The 22,692-nt window shown below is 40.7% G+C and overlaps 1 protein-coding gene across 1 annotated transcript; it reads left to right on the forward strand.

Moving 5' to 3' along the window:
• Window positions 1-23: 23 nt before the first annotated feature.
• Window positions 24-22,183, forward strand: LOC123485583 (vesicular glutamate transporter 2.1-like). Its single transcript, XM_045216589.1, has 12 exons — window positions 24-220; window positions 1,967-2,222; window positions 2,771-2,889; window positions 4,770-4,884; window positions 8,603-8,690; window positions 8,831-8,917; window positions 9,547-9,689; window positions 16,118-16,267; window positions 16,446-16,578; window positions 18,379-18,489; window positions 19,915-20,042; window positions 20,172-22,183. Exons 1-12 carry the CDS (start codon window positions 99-101, stop codon window positions 20,511-20,513), a joined length of 1,794 nt encoding a protein of 597 aa, XP_045072524.1. The 5' UTR covers window positions 24-98; the 3' UTR covers window positions 20,514-22,183.
• Window positions 22,184-22,692: the final 509 nt, after the last annotated feature.

The following is a 22,692-nucleotide window of genomic DNA, read 5'->3' on the forward strand; positions in this document are numbered from 1 at the left end:
CGACCTGTGATAGGCTGCAGATCTTGTCTGCTTTTCTTTTCAAATAATCAGATACATCGCTTGCTCAACGGGTTTGTTCGGTCACATTGCACCGTAACATGAAGCTTAAACAGTATACATATTTGAGAAAAACATCACATTTGGATATGGAGTCCGTCAAGATGAGAGCCAAAGAGGGAATGAAGGAATTTGGGGCGAAGACCCTGGGGCAGATGTACAAGTAGGTGTTAAAATGTAGTTTTATATGCAGGTTAATTCATGTTTAAACATGGGGCTGGTTATTATTTCTGTATTTTCAAGTGATAGGCCTACAATATGGTGGTGTAATATGGTGGTGTAATGGTAGTAGACTACTACTGTACTGTACGTTCCTATCCCATGCCGAGAAGTGTGTTACTTTTATCTCAAACAGCTTGCAGTCATGGTCACGCCTCTAATAGACGTAGTGAGAAAATTCTGCAATTCTGCATAACCTCGTGAAAGCGCAGGAAGGACCTTGATGCATGTGGAAAAAGTCAATAATACATTTATGCATTAAACAGATAGCTGTGAAATGCATTTGCCGTGAACTAGCCTAGGATGTATGCTATTAGATAAAATCCACGGAGTGTTATCTTCGTTTGGAATTGGCTTGTGACCGGGTCCCTGTAATATTTTAAATATTTTACTGAAAACCTCCTGTAGTTGTGTGAGGGTATCTCTTTCGTTATTTACGGGATGGGTATCGATTTATTACTAGTAGCCTAAACGTCTAACTGATTTTTCTTGCTAAGTGGCAAGGGCTTCATTCAGACATCTATTCTGATGCTTGTAGTTGTAGCCTACTGTCAATCAATGTATTGTTGAAGCTCTAAATTAATATATTTCGTTTTGGTTTGGATATTATTTTTTCGATTCATTGTTGCTTCCTTCGATAGGCCGGATGAAATAACAGTTACATGTTATTGCGTAAAAAATATGTATTTTTCGTTGGGCATAACGAAATGATCACCTTAATGTAATTCTATAATGACACATTATGGGCAGTAGTTTTGATATTCCAAATGTATATTCTAAACAGGAGTGCTTAATTAGCTATCTTCACTGTTATAGTGCAGTTGTGAATAAGATAGAGAGTTCCTTGTCATTTTGTCCTTGTGCCAATTTCACATAAAACATTTTAGGTAAAGGCCTAATACTGGAACTGGAGCCTAAGCTTTATTTGGGCTTATTTTTGATAAACGAATTAATTGTACATATGGCCATAAATACATTTGAAACCGCTGCATGAATGTTTGCCTGGAGAGATGAGCAACTGCCCAATCCGTGAATGCAAATGAGGTGAAGGTGAGCGGTTGCTGCAATGCGGTGGACACATCTTCAGTTGCTTCGTGCTCCAGTGTACGATGCTTTGTTTTGGCATTTGATTAAATTGAACCTGGTTCCGCTAACATACAGCGCTATTTTCTATTAATAGATGTTCAATTACCTTGCTAAAGTAGACTTTTCGTGTAATGAAAAAATCTAAAATATTTTCTAGATCATGTTAGTTGTCATGTTCTGAATCGTGTTGGTTATGATTAATCAAATAGCGCCCCCAGTCGTTGGGGCGAATACACTATTCTCATAAAACAGCGGATTGAATAGGCAAAGATATTTAATGTAGACCTAGATAACCTAATAAAATGATATTTTAGTACGCTATCCGAAGAAGATTTAGTCTCCTTCCTTATTTACTAAAACGTCTACATTTTAAATACTATTATTGGACATGATGCAGGCCATATTTTGAAGGCTACAGGCTATGATATGTAGGCCTGTAGGTCTATCATTTAACATAATTACAGGCCTGAATTTCTGCTAAACTAAATGCCTTTATTATACATAACAATCAAATATCAAACGTAGGCTAATCTATTAATTTGAGGCTGATCAACCGAGGAAATTGGATGACATTTTATTTTATTTTTTATCTGGCTGTTTGCAGGGTGATGGAGAAGCGACAGGGAACTGGTGAAGTTATCGAACTAACAGAGGATGGCAGGCCCTCTGAGGCCCAGGAGAAGAAAGCACCCCTGTGCGACTGCACGTGTTTTGGGCTGCCCCGCCGATACATCATCGCCATCATGAGCGGTCTAGGCTTCTGTATCTCCTTCGGCATCCGATGCAATTTGGGCGTGGCCATCGTGGGCATGGTCAACAACAGTACGATACACAAAGATGGGAAGATCATCATCACAGAGGTGTGTGTGGTGCACACTTTACTGACGTCAACATCGTGTCACCGCCCTCCTGCTCCATAATTTGTCGGCCCTAAAAATAGTCCAGATGTTGGAGATCTCTTAATATTCTCACATTTGACCTGACCTTATATTGCAAAGAAAGAATAAGCAAAGGAACATTACCCTTAATGTATGGGTTTGATAGCGAGATTAATTTTGCTCCATGCTTTTTCAGTGCAGCCATAATAGGTATGCCACAACCAAACTAAACTACTGTATCCCATAATAACACAGCATTTAGCCTGTGTATCCTACACATCGAAATGGTGTACCGGTATATGATAGTAATGATTAAAGCTCACATTTCTGCTACTCACTATATCCCTATTTCCTGTTATGATATGAGAGCCGTAGACTTTGGTTATTAAGGTTATTATATGGTATTATACGTTTTGCGAATTATTATATTGAATTACAATGGAATTATGAATGTGAAGAGGATTTATTTTGATGTTTCGTCGATTTTTAATGGTTTATTTTATTGTCTTTGTTCAAATTTCACTGGAAAGAAAGCAAAGTTCAACTGGGACCCAGAGACAGTCGGTATGATCCATGGTTCGTTTTTCTGGGGCTATATAGTGACGCAGATCCCGGGAGGGTACATATGCTCGAGACTGGCAGCTAACAGGTAGGCAGGCCTACATTCATATATATATGTATATATTTTTTTACAAAGTTCGCTTTCCTTCTCACAGTCTCCAATGGGATTTATTCGTTATTATTCAATTGATTACTAAAATGTATCACCATGAAATGAACGACCCTCAAGAAAAAAATGAAAATAGGTCTGATTTATTTTAGTCATAAAGAGATGTAACCAATATGTTTGTTCCGATAAACTGTGGTGATGATGATGTGGATGCAGGCTACTGAAGCCTGGATATATTCTCGGTTTTCATCTTGTTATTATCACACCTCTTCCCGTCAGAATAAATTATGTGATAAACGAATTTTCAAACAAAATCTATATTTTAATGGTATGAAAATGTTGCAGACACAATGGCATCCCACAAGGATAGGCTACATTTGGCCGTTTACTTGGACGTTTCAAATCTTTACAACAATTCGGACTTCATTGTGAATGAATGGGAGGATTTACAGGCCTATATTGGCGAGCCAAGGTTTAACAGACAGTAGGTAGGCCTAGTAACCAGTGTGACACTGTGACTGCAATGGAGAAGGCCATTAATGGGGAATTAATTTGGGGAGGGAGCCGCTCAGTCGCCGACGTTGGCAGGGCCATTGAGATTTGACCGTGTAGCTCCGGTCCACAGGGCTTTCTGCCACCTGTTAATGAGGTCCTCGGGGGAGCCGTGTCTAATTTGCTGCATTCTGGGGCATGGCGACCAGCCCGGTCCTCGTCGCCAAAGGCTTACTCACGCTCATATGCAAGGTGCACACTAAACATGGCTTATAAATAAGGTTTAGGCCTAGCCTACATGAGACCTGAGCAGCATTTAAATATAGGATATTATAATAGGAAATCTAGGTTTAATGACTATATATTTTAGTGGATATTTGGTCCACTGTTCATAATAGTAGTATCCATAATCATTTGCTGATCGCAATTCATACCCTTAATAGACATGAAGAAAAACAATCAATTTAGCAACATAAAATGTTTTGTTGAGTATATACAATATTATTATTTGTTGAGCAGGCTATTTAAATATGTAAGATATATTCCATTTGTATAATGTATAACATGTCTATATGCTTTCTTGATTGACATTGAGATGTAATCGAATCAACCTGTCTCGTGCCAGAGAGTTGCCTCAATCGGATTAGAAGTTGCCCCCCGCGTGCCTGTGGGAGGGGCGGGGTCTCGGGGTGTGTACAAAACGTGACAAAAATTTAAAAAACCATGGTTCGCGTTATTCATTAGGGATTGCCTCCACTGGCTCAGCTGCGCTCAAACCAATGCAGTCTGCTGTCGGCACTCCCTGTCATCACGCTTTAATTTCTTTCTCCAATTTAATTATTGTTATCTAACCTAAATAGAAAAGTTAACGGTGCACTAGCTAATGCTTGACATGAAAAAAATCCTATTCTTAAATATTGTAATTATGCAAGAAAAATTATATATATTTTGGACGTAAGATTGGCAATTTGATTAGAAGAATAAAACCAACCGGCCGAATATAGGCCTTATATAACCGTTAGAAAAAGGGATAGAGAAATTATATTGAATAGCCTATTCGAATAGGACTAAGTCAATTTTTGATAGTAAGCCAGTAACCGAGTGTGGACTGTGATATGTTCGATGGATCCCTGCTGAATATAACTGGAATGGCCATAAAAAAATCAGCGATTAATAAATTAAACATGAAGTCAATGAGAGGCCTAGGCCTATGCTATTTCTGTTTCCCGCTTTGAATAATAAATTGGGCAAAACATGAATAAACCTTAAATAAATCGCTAGGCCTACTGGATACATTGTTTATGAAAATTATCTATAGGCCTACGACATACTATATATGCATGTTTTTATATTTCTATTTCTTTTAGGGTTTTCGGTCTAGCCATTTTCCTTACCTCGACGCTCAATATGTTAATCCCCTCTGCGGCGCGGACGCATTATGGACTGGTCATCTTTGTGAGGATATTGCAAGGGCTGGTGGAGGTAAGGGCTTCTTTAATTAAAAAGTCACATTTCTGGAGAGCTCTTTTGATATGCAAATTGTAATAGAAACTGCGTAGGCCTATCCTGTCAATAGCACCGTTTTCGAAAATAGCCAGTTTTCCTTTGTGGCATTTCGATTATGATTAGGCTACAGTATATCAGAGGCAATGGAATAGAGTCAGTACAACAGCCAGAATGCACCCTGGGGAAATGTGAGACTGTTGTATTGATCTGCAGCTGGTTATTTGTTGTGGGAGAGTCCTCTCCTCTATGTCTGTTATAAAAAGATGTTCTGCTTTTTTGACACAAAAATTAACTGTCCTAGTTGCCCCATCTTGATTACTGTCCAGTAATATGGTCAAGTGCAGCAAAGAAAGACCTAGCAAAGCTGCAGCTGGCTCAAAACAGAGCAGCACACCTTGCCCTTAACTGCACATACACAACTAACATCAACAACATGCATGCCAGTCTTTCCTAGTTGACAGTTGACAAGAGATTAACTGCTTGTCTTCTAGTTTTTATGAGAAATATTACGGCGATGAAAATTCCAGATTGTCTGCATAATCAAATAACATACAGCTCAGACACCCATACATACCCCACAAGACATGCCACCAGGGGTCTCTTCACAGTCCCCAAGTCATAAACGAATTGAAGGCAATGCACAGTATTATCCAGAGCCATAATCCCTTCCACCTCCAATTACTCAAGCAAACACCAAAATTACCTTTAAATAAATGGATAAAACAACATCTCATGGCACAGTAGGGACTGTGAAATGACACACACAAACACACACACACACACACACACACACACACACACACACACACACACACACACACACACACACACACACACACACACACACACACACACACACACACACACACTCTAACAAGGTTCATTATTATTTAGTTGTATTGTTTGTATATCGTTGTATTTTACATTTGTGTGCCTGTTCTTGTCTATCAGTGTATCAGTGTTTTCCCACTGGGCACAGACGTCAATTCAACATCTATTCCACATTGGTTCAACGTGATTTAATTGAAATGACGTGGAAACAACGTTGATTCAACCAGTGTGTGCCCGGTGGGTTGTTACTTGTCATGTTTTATGTTTTTGTGTGGACCCCAGGAAGAATAGCTGCTGCTTCGGCAAAAGCTAATAGGGATCAGAATAAATCAATACAATTGTTGAAACATATCTGCTCTGCTCTCTGGTAGTAACACCACAGTTAAGAAAATGCTGGTCTAGCCAGAATCAGATTCCCAAAGACAATGTACTGATACATCAGCAGCTCATAAATCCACTGTCCAGTAGGCATAGTGAAACATGAGATGTTGGCAGCTGCTGCCTTGTATAGTAAAACATGATGCCGTGTTGATACTGAAGGGCAGGCTACAATACATCCAGCTAAACCGACACACCATCCTGGCAGCAGAGCCAACCATTGAGAACCATTTTGAACACCATAGATGGAATTTTAGAATAATACTTTATTGTCCATTATCTTGCAGAGAATGGAAATGTGTATTTATGCTCACAGCCCTGACTCATTACTAACTACTTTCAATGCAATAATTATCTTAAAATAATTGGCTATAGGCTGCGTTGGCTGTGAGTGATAGACATAGGGTTCAGATGAATGTCTTGTGATAATGAATGGTGTAATTCAATAACAACAGCACATCTACGTGTTTGGCATTGATGGCTGAGGTGAAACTGGGCCAGTAGCTCCCAACTGGGTACACATTGGTTGAATCAACGTTGTTTCCACGTCATTTCAATGAAATTACGTTGAACCAACGTGGAATAGACGTTGAATTCACGTCTGTGCCCAGTGCCCACATCTGTCTCTTGATTTGAATGAGCCATCAGGTGACAAAGGCTAATCTGGTTATGTCTTGTTTTTGTCTCTGTAAGGAAAGGCTTCAGTGTTTTGGATATATTCAGTAAATTGTGCACAATGAATTAAGTTGGGAGTGGTATACATTCCATGTGCATACAGGAGGACCTAAAAGTGATCCATACACTGTATAGTGATCTCAGATCAGTTCAGTGGATAGCTAGGAGAAATCTCCTCCTAGCATGTCCATGCAGATTGCATTTTCCAATAGCACACTCTGTTCCAATTAGCAGCTAATTAACATTTAATGGCAGCAGCATTGTCAGTGTTATGAGAGGCTCATCAGTTAGCTCAGCGCACTGCGTCTCTTATTAATGTTAATCAAAAAGGCAATGAAGAGAGAATGTTGGTTTTTGTTTGTGATCATATTTGATTTACAACCATGCCAGCTCATATCTAGTAGGATCTCCTCAAGTGATTGTCAGCTCAGTGTAGGCCAATCTATTATTAGTATGTCTTATGTTTACAATTTGTCCCATTATTCTGTGACAATCTATGTTTGAAACCATCTATTTGTATCACACAGTTTCCTACATTTAGTCTTTAAAATGGTTCTGTGCAACCTCGTGTTTTTTATTTAAATGTTTTATATGTATTAATCAGTTGAGCCAAAATGGGGGAAGTATTTGAAGGACATGTGAAGAAAGATTAGAAGACAAGGTTAAGATGACAAATGAATGTTGCATTTACTTAATGAAACCCATAGTGGGTACAGTAACACATTACACTGTATCTCAGCTAACTCGTTAAGGGCGATAGACTGTAATAAGGCTCAAGATTTAAGGCCTGCCCACTGGGCACACACTGGTTGAATCAACATTGTTTCCATGTAATTTGAACCAACGTGGACTAGATGTTGAATTGATGTTTGTGCCCAGTGCATGGTTATTTCATGTTCATAAATGTTGTATTTTACCTAATGAAACCCATAGCGGGTGGTAACTGTAACAAAAGGCTTACTAGTTTAAGAGATGACATGTTATCCCAGGAAAGGTAGCCTAACGATTACAGTGTTGGGCCAGTAACCGATAGGTCGCTGGTTCGAATATCTGCGCTGACAAGGTGTCGATGTGCCCTTGTGCAAGGCACTTAACCCTAATTTGCTCCAGGGGCGCCGTACTACTATGACCCTGTAAAACAACACATTTCACTGCAGTTACATGTGACAAATAAAACATATATTCTTATTTTTTAATTAGATGTTTTAACCCATTGTGTGTTGTAACTGTAAAATGTCTATGCTCAGCTTTACCCCAGGATATCCATTATTAAGGGTGGTAACTATAGAAACAAGGTAGCTTTATTCACGTCAAGGGAATTTAGCAGAACAAGGTTGCTATATTCACATCAGGGGAATTTAACGAAAAGTGTCAGCCTATTTGCAATGCACCTCCTTGTTATTGCATTTCCATTTTCGTGTTTTGCACTTGCATTCAATAGTGTCTATGAATCACATGATTATGAAGGCATAAATGTAAGAAAGCGTGTATACTTAAAATGTATGTAGTTCTGTCCTTGTGATGTACTTGTGTACATGTATTATGTCATGTTTTATGTTTTGTGTTTACCCCAGGAAGAGTAGCTGCTGCTTTAGCAGTAGCTAATGGGGATCCTAATAAAATGCTAAAAACTAAGTGTTAAGCAGTGTCGCTAGAATCCATTGCTATTGCCATAAGGAGCAGGATCATCAGAATTTTCTGGCCATCTTATTAATTATAACTTCATAATAATAGCAGCAGTATTATTTAGTTTAAACCAGTTACCTACTCTTAGTTGCTCATGGTTCTGTGGTGTGTGTGACCTACCCAGGGAGTGACCTACCCAGCCTGCCATGGGATCTGGAGTAAGTGGGCTCCCCCTCTGGAGAGGAGTCGCCTGGCTACCACCTCCTTCTGTGGTAAATACTATTTTCAATAGTATCTTATCTTACCTGTCACACTATGGTAGTGAAGCAAGAGGTACAGTAGTTGTACTGCTGACTATTTAGATGTCCTTTTTCCTTCTTCTCTTACCCCTCTCTACCATTTCCTCTTGCAGGTTCCTATGCTGGTGCTGTCATAGCCATGCCTCTAGCAGGGATCCTGGTGCAGTACTCAGGCTGGTCCTCTGTATTCTATCTCTATGGTATGATAGAGTTCCATGCTGATGTTATAGCTTCCAAATGTAAAAAGCATGAGCTGATACACACCCATCCTGAAGAAGGCACTGCGTGCCAAAACGTTGGTTAGGTTTACCGATTCAATTGTTGGGAGCATATATAGAGTTTTCAACTTCTTTCTTTCTTTTTATATAGCTTCCAATCTTTTTTTTTTTTTTTTTTAATCTTCATCACATTTTAACCAACAACCTATTTGAAAATATGTTGAGTATAGTACATCATCTTCAGGAGATTTTAAAGCTAGTTGCTGATGCTTTCAGACCTCCAGACCATTGATTTGTCCCCAATGTTTTGGTGTGTCTGTTCTCCAATAATTTTCCATCTCTCCCTGGACTAGATGAATTTGGCCTTTCTGTCTGGGGTTTAGTCTTTGGGGGATTTCTGAAAGATCAGGCTGCCTGTTAAGAATTTCATGTTTTCATATAGGCCAATCTAAGCTTTTCACATGTCCACATACAACAATGACACGATTAATACACATTTATAATAGGGTTTCTGTAGCTTTGTGCTTGGACCCCTAATGACTGGAATAGTTACATAATCCACAACCCATATTTTATTTATCCTGTGTAACAATCTCAATATCACTGTGCAGGGTGCTTTGGGATCTTCTGGTATATGTTCTGGATCCTGGTGTCGTATGAAAGTCCTGCTGTGCACCCTACCATCACCCAGGAGGAACGTGTCTACATAGAGGAGAGCATCGGGGAGAGTGCCAAGCTCATGGGCCCTGCTGAGGTGAGGGACAGGGCTTGAGGTTGGTTGAATAAAAGTTGTTTGAAGGGTTTCAAACAACTTTCACTCAACTAACCTCATGCCCTGCTTCTCTGTTTCAGTGAAATAATCAAAGTCAGTGTGAAAATTTGACAAAGTTTTATAGTAGGCCAATATGTTTTCTGAGTGATATTAGAACAGAGTTCTCAAAGTCTTCAAAGTCCACTTCTCCTGAAATCGATTCCTATGATATTAAATTGGGAGATGGTGCTATACCCCACTTTCTACTTAGGCGTGTTTTGATCTCTGCTCGCCTGAGGCCTCATGTATGAACCGCTAGTAAGTACAAAATATACCCCTAAATGCGCATGCGCCAGTTTCACACCCAAAAAGTTGACATTAATACAAATCTAACTTGTGAGAATGTGCTCACCTCCCTGCAAACTTTAGACCATGTGTATGCACATCTCTGCTAGTGGAGTGAAAATCTATGTGTTTTATTTGTTTAATCTAACATATAGACATAGGAATCAGTTTCCTATTTATTTTATTTTCATATCCATTGCAGAATAAATTCCTCACCTTGTCTGGCCGTGATGGGTTCATATTCCTGAAGTAGCCATACAACAAATTACCATGCGCATCTCTCATTTAATTGGACTTAGTAGCCTAGCAAAAAGATAGGCTATACAGTGCATTCGGAATGTATTCAGACCTTGACTTTTTCCACATTTTTTTACGTTACAGCCTTAATCTAAAATGGATGAAATTCGATTTTTTCCTCATCAATCTACACACAATACCCCATAATGACAAAGCAAAAACAGATTTCTATATTTCTTTGCACATTTATTACAAATTAAAAATTGAAATATCACATTTACATAAGTATTCAGACCCTTTACTCAGTACTTTGTTGAACCACTTTTGGCAGCGATTACAGCCTTGAGTCTTCTTGAGTATGATGCTACAAGCTTGGTAAACCTGTATTTGGGGAGTTTCTCCCATTCTTCTCTGCAGATCCTCTCAAGCGCTGTCAGGTTGGATGGGGAGCGTAGCTGCACAGCTATTTTCAGGTCTCTCCAGAGATGTTCGATCGGGTTCAAGTCCGAGCTCTGGCCGGGCCACTCAAGGACATTCAGAGACTTGTCCCGAAGCCACTCCTGCTTTGTCTTGGCTGTGTGCTTAGGGTTGTTGTCCTGTTGGAAGGTGAACCTTCGCTCCAGTCTGAGGTCCTGAGCGCTCTGGAGTAGGTTTTCAATAAGGATCTCTCTGTACTTTGCTCTGTTCATCTTTCCCTCTATCCTGACTAGTCTCCCAGTCCCTGATGCTGAAAAACACCCCCACAGCATGATGCTACCACCACCATGCTTCACCGTAGGGATGGTGCCTTTTACTGAGGAGTGACTTCCGTCTGGCCACTCTACCATAAAGGCCTGAATGGTGGAGTGCTGCAGAGATGGTTGTCCTTCTGGAAGGTTCTCCCATCTCCACAGAGGAACTCTGGAGCTCTGTCAGAGTGACCATTGGGTTTTTGGTCACCTACCTGACCAAGGCCCTTCTCCCCTGATTTCTCAGTTTGGCCGGGCGGCCAGCTCTAGGAAGAGTCTTGGTGGTTCCAAACATCTTCCATTTAAGAATGATGGAGGCCACTGTGTTCTTTGGAACCTTCAATGCTGCAGACATTTTTTGGTACCCTTCCTCAGATCTGTGCCTCAACACAATCCTGTCTCGGAGCTCTCCGGACAATTCCTTCGACCTCATGGCTTGGTTTTTGCTCTGACATGCACTGTCAACTGTGGGACCTTATATAGACAGGTGTGTGCCTTTCCAAATCATGGAAACAGGATGCACCTGAGCTCAATTTCAAGTCTCATAGCAAAGGGTCTGAATACTTATGTAAATAAGGTATTTCTGTTTTTTATTTTGTATACATTTGCAAAAAATTATGGGCTATTCTGTGTAGATTGATGAGGGAAAAAATAATTTAATCAATTTTAGAATAAGGCTGTAACGTAACAAAATGTGGAAAAAGGGAAGGGGTCTGAATACTTTTCGAATGCACTGTATATATTTCAAGTTTTGTAATCCCATAGGCATCACGGTTTATAATATATAGTCGAAAGTTGATATTTTACATTGAAGTCCACAACATGGTCTCAGGGCAATCTCTGACACTGACACTATTTACAATGGTATGTTACGTTACATTAGCCTCCTATTTTCTTTTTTACATAACATAACAAGTGTTTGGGGTGAAAAAAAATATACAGTGGGGAGAACAAGTATTTGACACACTGCCGATTTTGCAGGTTTTCCTACTTACAAAGCATGTAGAGGTCTGTAATTTTTATCATAGGTACACTTCAACTGTGAGAGGCGGAATCTAAAACAAAAATCCAGAAAATCACATTGTATGATTTTTAAGTAATTAATTTGCATTTTATTGCATGACATAAGTATTTGATACATCAGAAAAGCAGAACTTAATATTTGGTACTTTGTTTGCAATTACAGAGATCATACGTTTCTTGTAGGTCTTGATCAGGTTTGCACACACTGCTGCATGGATTTTGGCCCACTCCTCCATACAGACCTTCTCCAGATCCTTCAGGTTTCGAGGCTGTCGCTGGGCAATACGGACTTTCAGCTCCCTCCAAAGATTTTCTATTGGGTTCAGGTCTGGAGACTGGCTAGGCCACTCCAGAACCTTGAGATGCTTCTTACGGAGCCACTCCTTAGTTGCCCTGGCTGTGTGTTTCGGGTCGTTGTCATGCTGGAAGACCCAGCCACGACCCATCTTCAATGCTCTTACTGAGGGAAGGAGGTTGTTGGCCAAGATCTCGCGATACATGGCCCCATCCATCCTCCCCTCAATACGGTGCAGTCGTCCTGTCCCCTTTGCAGAAAAGCATCCCCAAAGAATGATGTTTCCACCTCCATGCTTCACGGTTGGGATGGTGTTCTTGGGGTTGTACTCATCCTTCTTCTTCCTCCAAACACGGCGAGTGGAGTTTAGACCAAAAAGCTCTATTTTTGTCTCATCAGACCACATGACCTTCTCCCATTCCTCCTCTGGATCATCTAGATGGTCATTGGAAAACTTCAGACAGGCCTGGACATGCGCTGGCTTGAGCAGGGGGACCTTGCGTGCGCTGCAGGATTTTAATCCATGATGGCGTAGTGTGTTACTAATGGTTTTCTTTGAGACTGTGGTCCCAGCTCTCTTCAGGTCATTGACCAGGTCCTGCCGTGTAGTTCTGGGCTGATCCCTCACCTTCCTCATGATCATTGATGCCCCACGAGGTGAGATCTTGCATGGAGCCCCAGACCGAGGGTGATTGACCGTCATCTTGAACTTCTTCCATTTTCTAATAATTGCGCCAACAGTTGTTGCCTTCTCACCAAGCTGCTTGCCTTTTGTCCTGTAGCCCATCCCAGCCTTGTGCAGGTCTACAATTTTATCCCTGATGTCCTTACACAGCTCTCTGGTCTTGGCCATTGTGGAGAGGTTGGAGTCTGTTTGATTGAGTGTGTGGACAGGTGTCTTTTATACAGGTAACAAGTTCAAACAGGTGCAGTTAGTACAGGTAATGAGTGGAGAACAGGAGGGCTTCTTAAAGAAAAACTAACAGGTCTGTGAGAGCCGGAATTCTTACTGGTTGGTAGGTGATCAAATACTTATGTCATGCAATAAAATGCAAATTAATTACTTAAAAATCATACAATGTGATTTTCTGGATTTTTGTTTTAGATTCCGTCTCTCACAGTTGAAGTGTACCTATGATAAAAATTACAGACCTCTACATGCTTTGTAAGTAGGAAAACCTGCAAAATCGGCAGTGTATCAAATACTTGTTCTCCCCACTGTATATATATTTTTTAATATGGTTATTTATATTTTATTGTAAGTGTGAAATTGTCCTCTGTAGTGGTCATTAGGATGTAAATATGAAAAAATGGGGAAAACATAGTTGCATCTGGGTGTCCACTACATTTCTTGATAAGCTCTTATTTATAAAAAAAATATTACAACTCACTTAACTATTCCTGAGAAATTCACTTACTAGAAACAATTTGAATATCAAACTCACAAAAAAAGATAATTAATAATTACACACACTTCTTTTCAATATCAATATCAATAAAATGTGATAATTTTGACAGCAGCCATTTTCTTTACTGTATATATTTTTTACCCCAATTGGTAGTTACAGTCTTGTCCCATCACTGCAACTCCCGTACAGACTCGGTAGAGGTCGAGAGCCACTGCTTCTTGACACACTGCTCGCTTAATCCGGAAGCCAGCCACACCAATGTGTCGGAGAAACATCGTACAACTGGTGACCGCGTCAGCGTGCATGCACCTTGCCCGCCACAGGAGTACTAGAGCGCGATGGGACAAGGACATCCCGGCCAGCCAAACCCTCCCCTAACCCGGACGACGCTGGGCCAATTGTGCATCACCTCATGGGTTCTCCCGGTCGCGGCCGGCTGTGACACAGCCCGGGATCGAACCCGGATCTGTAGTGACGCCTCAAGCACTGCAGTGCCTTAGACCGCTGCGCCACTCGGGAGGCCTTATGTAAAATATTTGATAGTATGGGTAGGCTACAGTATTGCTGTGTGATAGGAGTGTAACATCATAGCCTATTTAATCTTGGAAAGCATTCAGACGCCTTGACTTTTCCAAATTTTGTTACGTTACAGCCTTATTCTAAAATTGATTACAAAAACAAATCCTTATTAATCTACACATAATAACCTATAATGACAAAATGAAAACAGGAAATTTGTGCACATGTATTACAAATAAAAAACGGAAATACCTTATTTACATAAGTATTCAGACCCTTTGCTATGAGACTCGAAATTGAGCTCAGGTGCATCCTGTTTCCATTGATCATCCTTGAGATGTTTATACAACTTGATAGGAGTGTACCTGTGGTCAATTCAATTGATTGGACATGATTTGGAATGGCACACACCTGTCTATATAAGGTCCCACAGTTGACAGTGCCTGTCAGAGCAAAAACAAAGCCATGAGGTTGAAGGAATTGTCCAGAGAGTTCTGAGACAGGATTGTGTCGAGGCACCGATCTGGGGAAGGGTACCAAAACATGTCTGCAGCATTGAAAGTCCCCAAGAACAGAGTGGCCTCCATCATTCTTAAATGGAAGAAGTTTGGAACCACCAAGACTCTTCCTAGAGCTGGCCGCCCAGCCAAACTGAGCAATCGGGGAGAAAGGCCTTGGTCAGGGAGGTGACCATGAACCCAATGATCACTCTGACAGAGCTCCAGAGTTTCTTTGTAGAGATGGGAGAACCTTCCAGAAGGACAATCATCTCTGCAGCACTCCACCAATCAAGCCTTTATGGTAGAATGGCCAGACTGAAGCCACTCCTCAGTAAAAGGCACATGACAGCCCGCTTGGAGTTTGCCAAAAGGCACCTGAAGACTCTCAGACCATGAGAAACAAGATTATCTGGCCTGATGAAACCAAGATTGAACTCTTTGGCCTGAATGCCAAGCGTGACGTCTGGAGGAAAACTGGGACCATCCCTACGGTGAAGCATGGTGGTGGTAGCATCATGCTGTGGGGATGTTTTTCAGCGGCAGGGACTGGGAGACTAGTCAGGATCGAGGGAAAGATGAACGGAGCAAAGTACAGAGAGATCCTTGATGAAAACCTGCACCAGAACGCTCAGGACCTCAGACTGGAGCGAAGGTTCACCTTCCAACAGGACAACGACCCTAAGCACACAGCCAAGACAACACAGGAGTGGCTTCGGGACAAGTCTCTGAATGTCCTTGATTGGCCCAGCCAGAGCCCAGACTTGAACCAGATCAAATCTTTGGAGAGACCTGAAAATAGCTGTGCAGTGACGCTCCCAATCCAACCTGACAGAGCTTGAGAGGATCTGCAGAGAAGAATGGGAGAAACTCCCCAAATGCATGTGTGCCAAGCATGTAGCGTCATACCCAAGAAGACTTGAGGCTGTAATCGCTGCCAAAGATGCTTCAACAAAGTACTGAGTGAAGGGTCTGAATACTTATTTAAATGTAATATTTCTGTTTTTTTATTTGTAATATATTTGCAAAAATGTCTAAAAACCTGTTTTTGCTTTGTCATTAAAAAACTTTTTAATCCATTTTAGAATAAGGATGTAACGTAACAAAATGTGGAAAAAGTCAAGGAGTCTGAATACTTTCCAAAACCCAATAATCTATTGATAAACTAAATATTGAACAACAATTCATATTTTGCATAGAAGTGTGGGCTGTAGAATTTAGCCTACTTTTAAATTGTTTCAAATATACAATCAATCTTGCAGAATATGCGGACAGGCACTCTCTATAGACTGCATGCATGTTGTGTTTCTCTCTTTCTCACCACTGCTACCCTTTCACCGGTAACTCATGTATTTTCCTCACTTTTGCTCCATCGTAGAAATTTAAGACCCCCTGGAAAAAGTTCTTCACCTCCATGCCTGTCTATGCAATCATCGTGGCCAACTTCTGCAGAAGCTGGACCTTCTACCTACTGCTTATCAGTCAGCCGGCTTACTTCGAGGAGGTGTTTGGGTTTGAGATAAGCAAGGTGAGACCAGTGGAGCGTTCCCAGGATAGGGCACCAGCCTAAACAAACAGGGTTGCTGGGGTATGGTACTCAAGGCCTAGGTGAGGGATGTGTGAAAATGTTGTGCTAGGCTCTAACTGACTTAAATACCTTTTAATAACTCTATGTTGATGTTGATTGCAACTGTTCCTGTCCTCAGGTTGGCATGGTGTCTGCCCTGCCCCACTTGGTGATGACAATCATTGTGCCCATCGGAGGGCAGTTGGCTGACTACCTACGCAGCAGGAACATTCTGTCTACCACTACAGTCAGGAAGATCATGAACTGTGGAGGTGAGAGAGCCCCTTCAGCACATCATGCACAATTACAGTTGAAGTCGGAGGTTTACATACACCTTAGCCAAATACATTTAAACTCAGTTTTTCACAATTCCTGACATTTAATCCTAGTAAAAATGCCCTGTCTTAGGTCAGTTAGGATTACCACTTTATTTTAAGAATGTGAAATGTCAGAATAATAGTAGAGAGAATGATTCATTTCAGCTTTTATTTCTTTCATCACATTCCCAGTGGATCAGAAGTTTGCATACACTCAATTAGTATTTGGTACCATTGCCTTTAAATTGCTTAAGCTTCCCACAATAAGTTGGGTGAATTTTGGCCCATTCCTCCTGACAGAGCTGGTGTAAATGAGTCAGGTTTGTAGGCCTCCTTGCTCGCACACGCTTTTTCAGTTCTGCCCACACATTTTCTAAAGGATTGAGGTCAGGGCTTTGTGATGGCCACTCCAATACCTTTACTTTGTTTTCCTTAAGCCATTTTGCCACAACTTTGGAAGTATGCTTGGGGTCATTGTCCATTTGGAAGACCCATTTGCGACCAAGCTTTAACTTCCTGACTGATGTCTTGAGATGTTGCTTCAATATATCCACATAATTTTCCTTCCTCATGATGCCATCTATTTTGTGAAGTGCACCAGACCCTCCTGCAGCAAAGCAGACCCGCAGCATGATGCTGCCACCCCCGTGCTTCACGGTTGGGATGGTGTTCTTCGGCTTGCAAGCCAACCCCCTTTTCCTCCAAACATAACGATGGTCATTATGGCCAAACAGTTATATTTTTGTTTAATCAGACCAGAGGACATTTCTCCAAAAAGTATGATCCTTGTCCCCATGTGCAGTTGCAAACCGTAGTCTGGCATTTCTATGGCGGTTTTGAAGCAGTGGCTTCTTCCTTGCTGAGCGGCCTTTCAGGTTATGTCGATATAGGACTCATTTTACTGTGGATATAGATACTTTTGTACCTGTTTCCTCCAGCATCTTCAGAAGGTCCTTTGCTGTTGTTCTGGGATTGCTTTGCACTTTTCGCACCAAAGTACGTTCATCTCTAGGAGACAGAAGGCGTCTCCTTCCTGAGCGGTATGACTGCTGCGTGGTCCCATGGTGTTTATACTTGCATACTATTGTTTGTACAGATGAACGTGGTACCTTCAGGTGTTTGGAAATTGCTCCCAAGGATGAACCAGACTTGTGTAGGTCTACAATTTTTTTTCTGAGGTCTTGGCAGATTTCTTTTGATTTTCCCATGATGTCGAGCAAAGAGGCACTGTGTTTGAAGGTAGGCCTGGAAATACATCCACAGGTACACCTCCAATTGACTCAAATGATGTCAATTAGCCTATCAGAAGCTTCTAAAGCCATTACATCGTTTTCTGGTATTTTCCAAGCTGTTTAAACTTCTGACCCACTGTGATACAGTCAAATAATCAGTCAAATAATCTGTCTGTAAACAATTGTTGGAAAAATTACTTGTGTCATGCACAAAGTAGATGTCCTAACCGACTTGCCAAAACTATAGTTTGTTAACAAGACATTTGTGGAGTGGTTGAAAAACAAGTTTTAATGACTCCAACCTAAGTGTATGTAAACTTCCGACTTCAACTGTATATCCAAATGTGTTTGATAGAATAATAATGTTTTTACACAATCTGTATGATCGTGATACAATGACTGTAGCAAAACAATTCTGTTTGGGACTGACTGTGTATTTGTGACTTCTGTAATTAAATTGCAACTGTGATTGCCCATAGACCCTGGGTTACTGTAGCATGTGTGTGACTGTCTGTCTCTGCAGGGTTTGGCATGGAGGCTACGTTGCTGCTGGTAGTGGGATTTTCCCACACCAAAGCGGTGGCCATTTCCTTCCTGGTCCTTGCTGTGGGCTTCAGTGGATTTGCAATATCAGGTCAGTGCCTGTTAAATACATGGTATCAGAGAGTCTGCCAGTATAGATCACAGCTGCTTGTAGGAGACTCCTCCCTTACTCTGTGTAGAAAGAGAACAAATCTCCAAACTACACTGTAGATTCTGTCTAGAATGGCCACTATTTATTGCAGGTTGACGTTTATTGTCATGAATCTTGCCATGGAGGCAGAACTGAGCGATTTTCTCTAGATGGGCCAGCTGCAAAGTCAAAATTCAAGTAAACAAAACTTAGCTTTTTGGAATTAATTTAAGGTTTGGGTTAGGCATTAGGGTTAGCAGTGTGGTTAAGGACTTGCAATCAGTAATATCCAGCTACAAAGGGAACAAGTACGATTTCTCACATTCCTCAAGCATCTATTCCAGCTGATGCTTGTGGCTCCAAGGCAGACCTTGGTTTTACTACTACTCATTTTTCTTGGGCTTTCTCCTGGAGTATTTAATAATTCAGCGCAAGTCCCGGAGGAGCTGCCATACAGGCTGGCTGTGTGCAGCTACAGAGGACACTCAGTGTGGGGGAGGAGATTGGCTGGCTAGCTACTCCCTTTGCAACAAGATGGCTGCATGGTGCTTTGTTTTTCATCGCAATTTCATTTCCATTACATTTATATTATGTTTAGGATATTTCAGTAGTTTTGATACATCCACATACTAGTACTCCATTAAGGGACACATGTTCTTAATTAAAGAGAAAAGGTAATTACTAATGGTAGTTTTTAATACCTACCAAGAATGAGCAAAAGCTCTAGAGACCTTAAGGGCTAGATTCTATCAGATCTGCATTAGCCGACACCCACATAGCAGTTGTTTTGGCGGTGTCGGAGGTAGAACTGCGTTAGAACTGTCAAATCCACAAGCGGCTCCTTGCATTAGCTTATCGTGGACACTGCCATTGGATGCAAGTACGAAACCAACCGACTTTATAATATGACTTTATAATTAGAAGTTCATGCAGCTGCGTTACAAGTTCAAACACTCAAATGCGTGATGATCTATTGTCTACACCTCGATTAGACTGATAGGCTATGAATCCCCCATCCAAATGAACATGGAAACATGCATTAGAAGCCTACACTTTCTATCACTGTGTTGAACTTCTAACACGGTGGGGATAATAAGGAAGGGGGTGGTTTGTGACACTAAAGCAGCCACTCACTTATTTGTCAGTTCACACCGCAGTTACACCTCCAACAACAGTCGCTATGCGGATGTCGGCCAAAGCGGGTTTACGCTCAAACTGATTGAATCGAGGTCTAAGTTATAGCGAAAATAGTTAAACCACAAGAACTATAACCCCTTGATTTTATTTAATCAAGTGCTAATCAATTGTTGTCTTAGAGATCTGTCTTATAGAGAGTAACTTCACACTTAAAACCTTGTATTTCATTCTGATCGTTCCTTCCATCAGGATTCAACGTCAATCACTTAGACATTGCTCCACGCTATGCCAGTATCCTTATGGGCATATCCAACGGTGTGGGCACCCTGTCTGGCATGGTATGCCCATTGATCGTAGGTGCCATGACAAAAAACAAGGTAAGACATTCTGTTACCCTTGGAAAGTCCATAAAACATTATGGTTAAACGTAGATTCATTATCAGATAGAATTACAAATCTCTGTGACTTTGTATAAAACACTTTATATTCCATCTGTCCCCATGCAGACTCGAGAAGAGTGGCAGTGGGTGTTCCTCATCGCTGCTCTGGTTCACTATGGGGGAGTCATCTTCTATGGCATCTTTGCCTCTGGAGAGAAGCAGCCGTGGGCCGACCCAGAGCTGACCAGCGACGAGAAGTGTGGCTTCATCGATGAGGATGAGCTGGCAGAGGAGACGGGCGACATCACCCAGAGTTACGGTGCCCTGGGTGGCGGTCCGGCCAAAACGTACGGTGCCACTACGCAGAACGGGGGCTGGGCCGATGGTTGGGATAAGAAGGAGGAGTTTGTCCAGGAAGAGGCAGAGGGAGGGCCGTACGGCTACAGGCAGGACCAGGACTACTCCTAGAGACAGCAGACACACTGACCATCACATGGTAGACTTATTTTGTAGTGTTTACCAGTTTAGACGAAACGAGTCAAAAACCAAACAAAAAAGATAACAATCCATTGTTGTATGTTTGCACAAATTCAAGTCATTATTTCAAAAGATAAAATTACTTCAAAATATAATTTTATTGTACAAATAAAAAAATACTATAGAGATATAACACATATCAAATTGGCAGATCTATTTGTAAATGTAATATGCATAGAAATTATAGATATATTTATTTGGAGTGCAATTGTGTGTAAGTGTGAACCATTTCCACCTCATCAATCTGAGCTTCTTCATTCTGTAGAAGCCTGTTATGTACGATCAGACAAGATTTAGCTGGCTTCCTGGATCATCATGCCTAACTGGTTCTTATTACAACTCCTCATGAGCCAGCCATTGCAGTGTAAAAAGGGGTCTTAACCAGGAATGAGACTGTATGTCTTAGGTTGTACAGTATCTCTTCTGAATGCACTGAAAGTAGTGTGTCCTTTTAATGCACAATATCATTTTATTTTGTTATTATTATGTGTTTGTAAAACTGTGTCTTTAACACAAAGAGGCATAAAGATACAATAACGTTTTGAAGAACGACATAACACTTTCACCAGCTGATGTAAAAGTCTGTTAAGATGCATGAAAGAAAAAAATGATGAAGCGTTGCTCATGTGTTTACAGTACCAATTCGAGAGCTTGGGACTATATGGTTCTATCTGCATTTTTGTCAAATTGAGTTATTGTCATAGCCTTATTCTGTTCAATGTTCTCTACCTATATAGTACTCTAAATACCCCAATTCATGTTGTTGAGTTCAAAAGTTGCTGACACCATTCAAACCATTGAGGGTTTGGAACTTTGAAGCCAATTATCTCAGAATCATCTTTTTGCAGATAGAACCTTGTAGTCCCAAGCTCTCGATTTCATGCCTATAACAATGTTACATCAGTTGTTAAAAGTGTAGGATTGGAGGTTACAAACGTTCATAACTCAGTTATGTAATACTTATGATCATTATGTCCGTTTTATTGTCTGGTCAATTCAAGTCATTTCAAGGCATTTCAATGAGATTTGTTGTTGTTTAAAGGTAATGTTTGTCTATGGTGACTAAAGAAATAGAACTATGATGTATAAGAGCACATGGACAATATAAAGAAATTGCCATATTTTCCAGGAGAAGTACCATTTTGCCGGCATGCTGCCCGGCACTATCAAGGGCCTGTGCAATGCAGAGAAAGACAATTCAGGCTAGCATTTAGACTAGAGAAAGACCAGCCAGCCGATCCAGAAGTAGCCAATCAGTATATGTACAGACAGTCCAAATGGATTGAGTCAGCAGGAGATATGTTTTGCTAATGAAAAGGGAACATTTTAAGACTGGGATAGTGATCCAGACAGACAATGTTGTTAAAGAAAACTATACCTTGCTAGTCCAGGAGGACAATTAGCCAGTTGGTGAGTGAGATTCATATTACGTCTACTTTTAAAAACATTAGAGCATTACTGAATAATGTATGTCACATTGAACGTTTACCATTCCTAAAAGAGTAGGTAGACAATCAAAAGAGCAGCAAGACATGATTTAGCCAGTGTGTAAAGAGTGGGAATGACCAGTGTAGAGATACTGGGTTCCAGTCAATGATTTATATATACACTAGATGACTGACGGGGCTCTGTTTAGAAGCCACCGCGCCTCCATCTTGGCACTCCCCCACCGTTGTAAAGAACATATTTTGGAAGCTATAGAAATGCATTTTTTTATGTCTACATTTGTTTTTGCCACGTTTATTCTATTACAGAAATCTTCATGCATACTTTTAAATTATATTATGTGAGCTAAACATAAAAATAATAATTATATATATATATATACATATATATATATATATAAAAACATTTTCCTTAAAAATATAATTTTTAGAAAGTTCTAACATTACTGTCCCTGCTACATCAACAAAGAATACTTAAATAAATGTAATTTTGGCCTCAAAACATTTAATTGAAATACTGTAGAATTCCATTCATTCCTATGGAGGACTGCTCCTACTGAGGAGTGCCAATATGGCCGACCGGTGGCTTCAAAGCCTCTCATTGGCCAATACATAGCATCAGCAATCCAGGGTTTATATACATCATTGGTTTCAGTAGCGTGTCA

This window comes from Coregonus clupeaformis, unplaced genomic scaffold (genome assembly GCF_020615455.1).
Source record: "Coregonus clupeaformis isolate EN_2021a unplaced genomic scaffold, ASM2061545v1 scaf0746, whole genome shotgun sequence".
Classification (NCBI taxonomy): Eukaryota; Metazoa; Chordata; class Actinopteri; order Salmoniformes; family Salmonidae; genus Coregonus; species Coregonus clupeaformis.

What these genes read in the sequence shown, in the direction of transcription:
- LOC123485583 (XM_045216589.1), top strand. Translation starts at nt 99, where the DNA reads ATGAAGCTTAAACAGTATACATATTTGAGAAAAACATCACATTTGGAT. An exon ending in ACCCTGGGGCAGATGTACAA is followed by an intron (nt 221 to 1,966) that starts GTAGGTGTTAAA and finishes GGCTGTTTGCAG; the next exon opens with GGTGATGGAGAAGCGACAGG. An exon ending in CTCTGTATTCTATCTCTATG is followed by an intron (nt 8,918 to 9,546) that starts GTATGATAGAGT and finishes ATCACTGTGCAG; the next exon opens with GGTGCTTTGGGATCTTCTGG.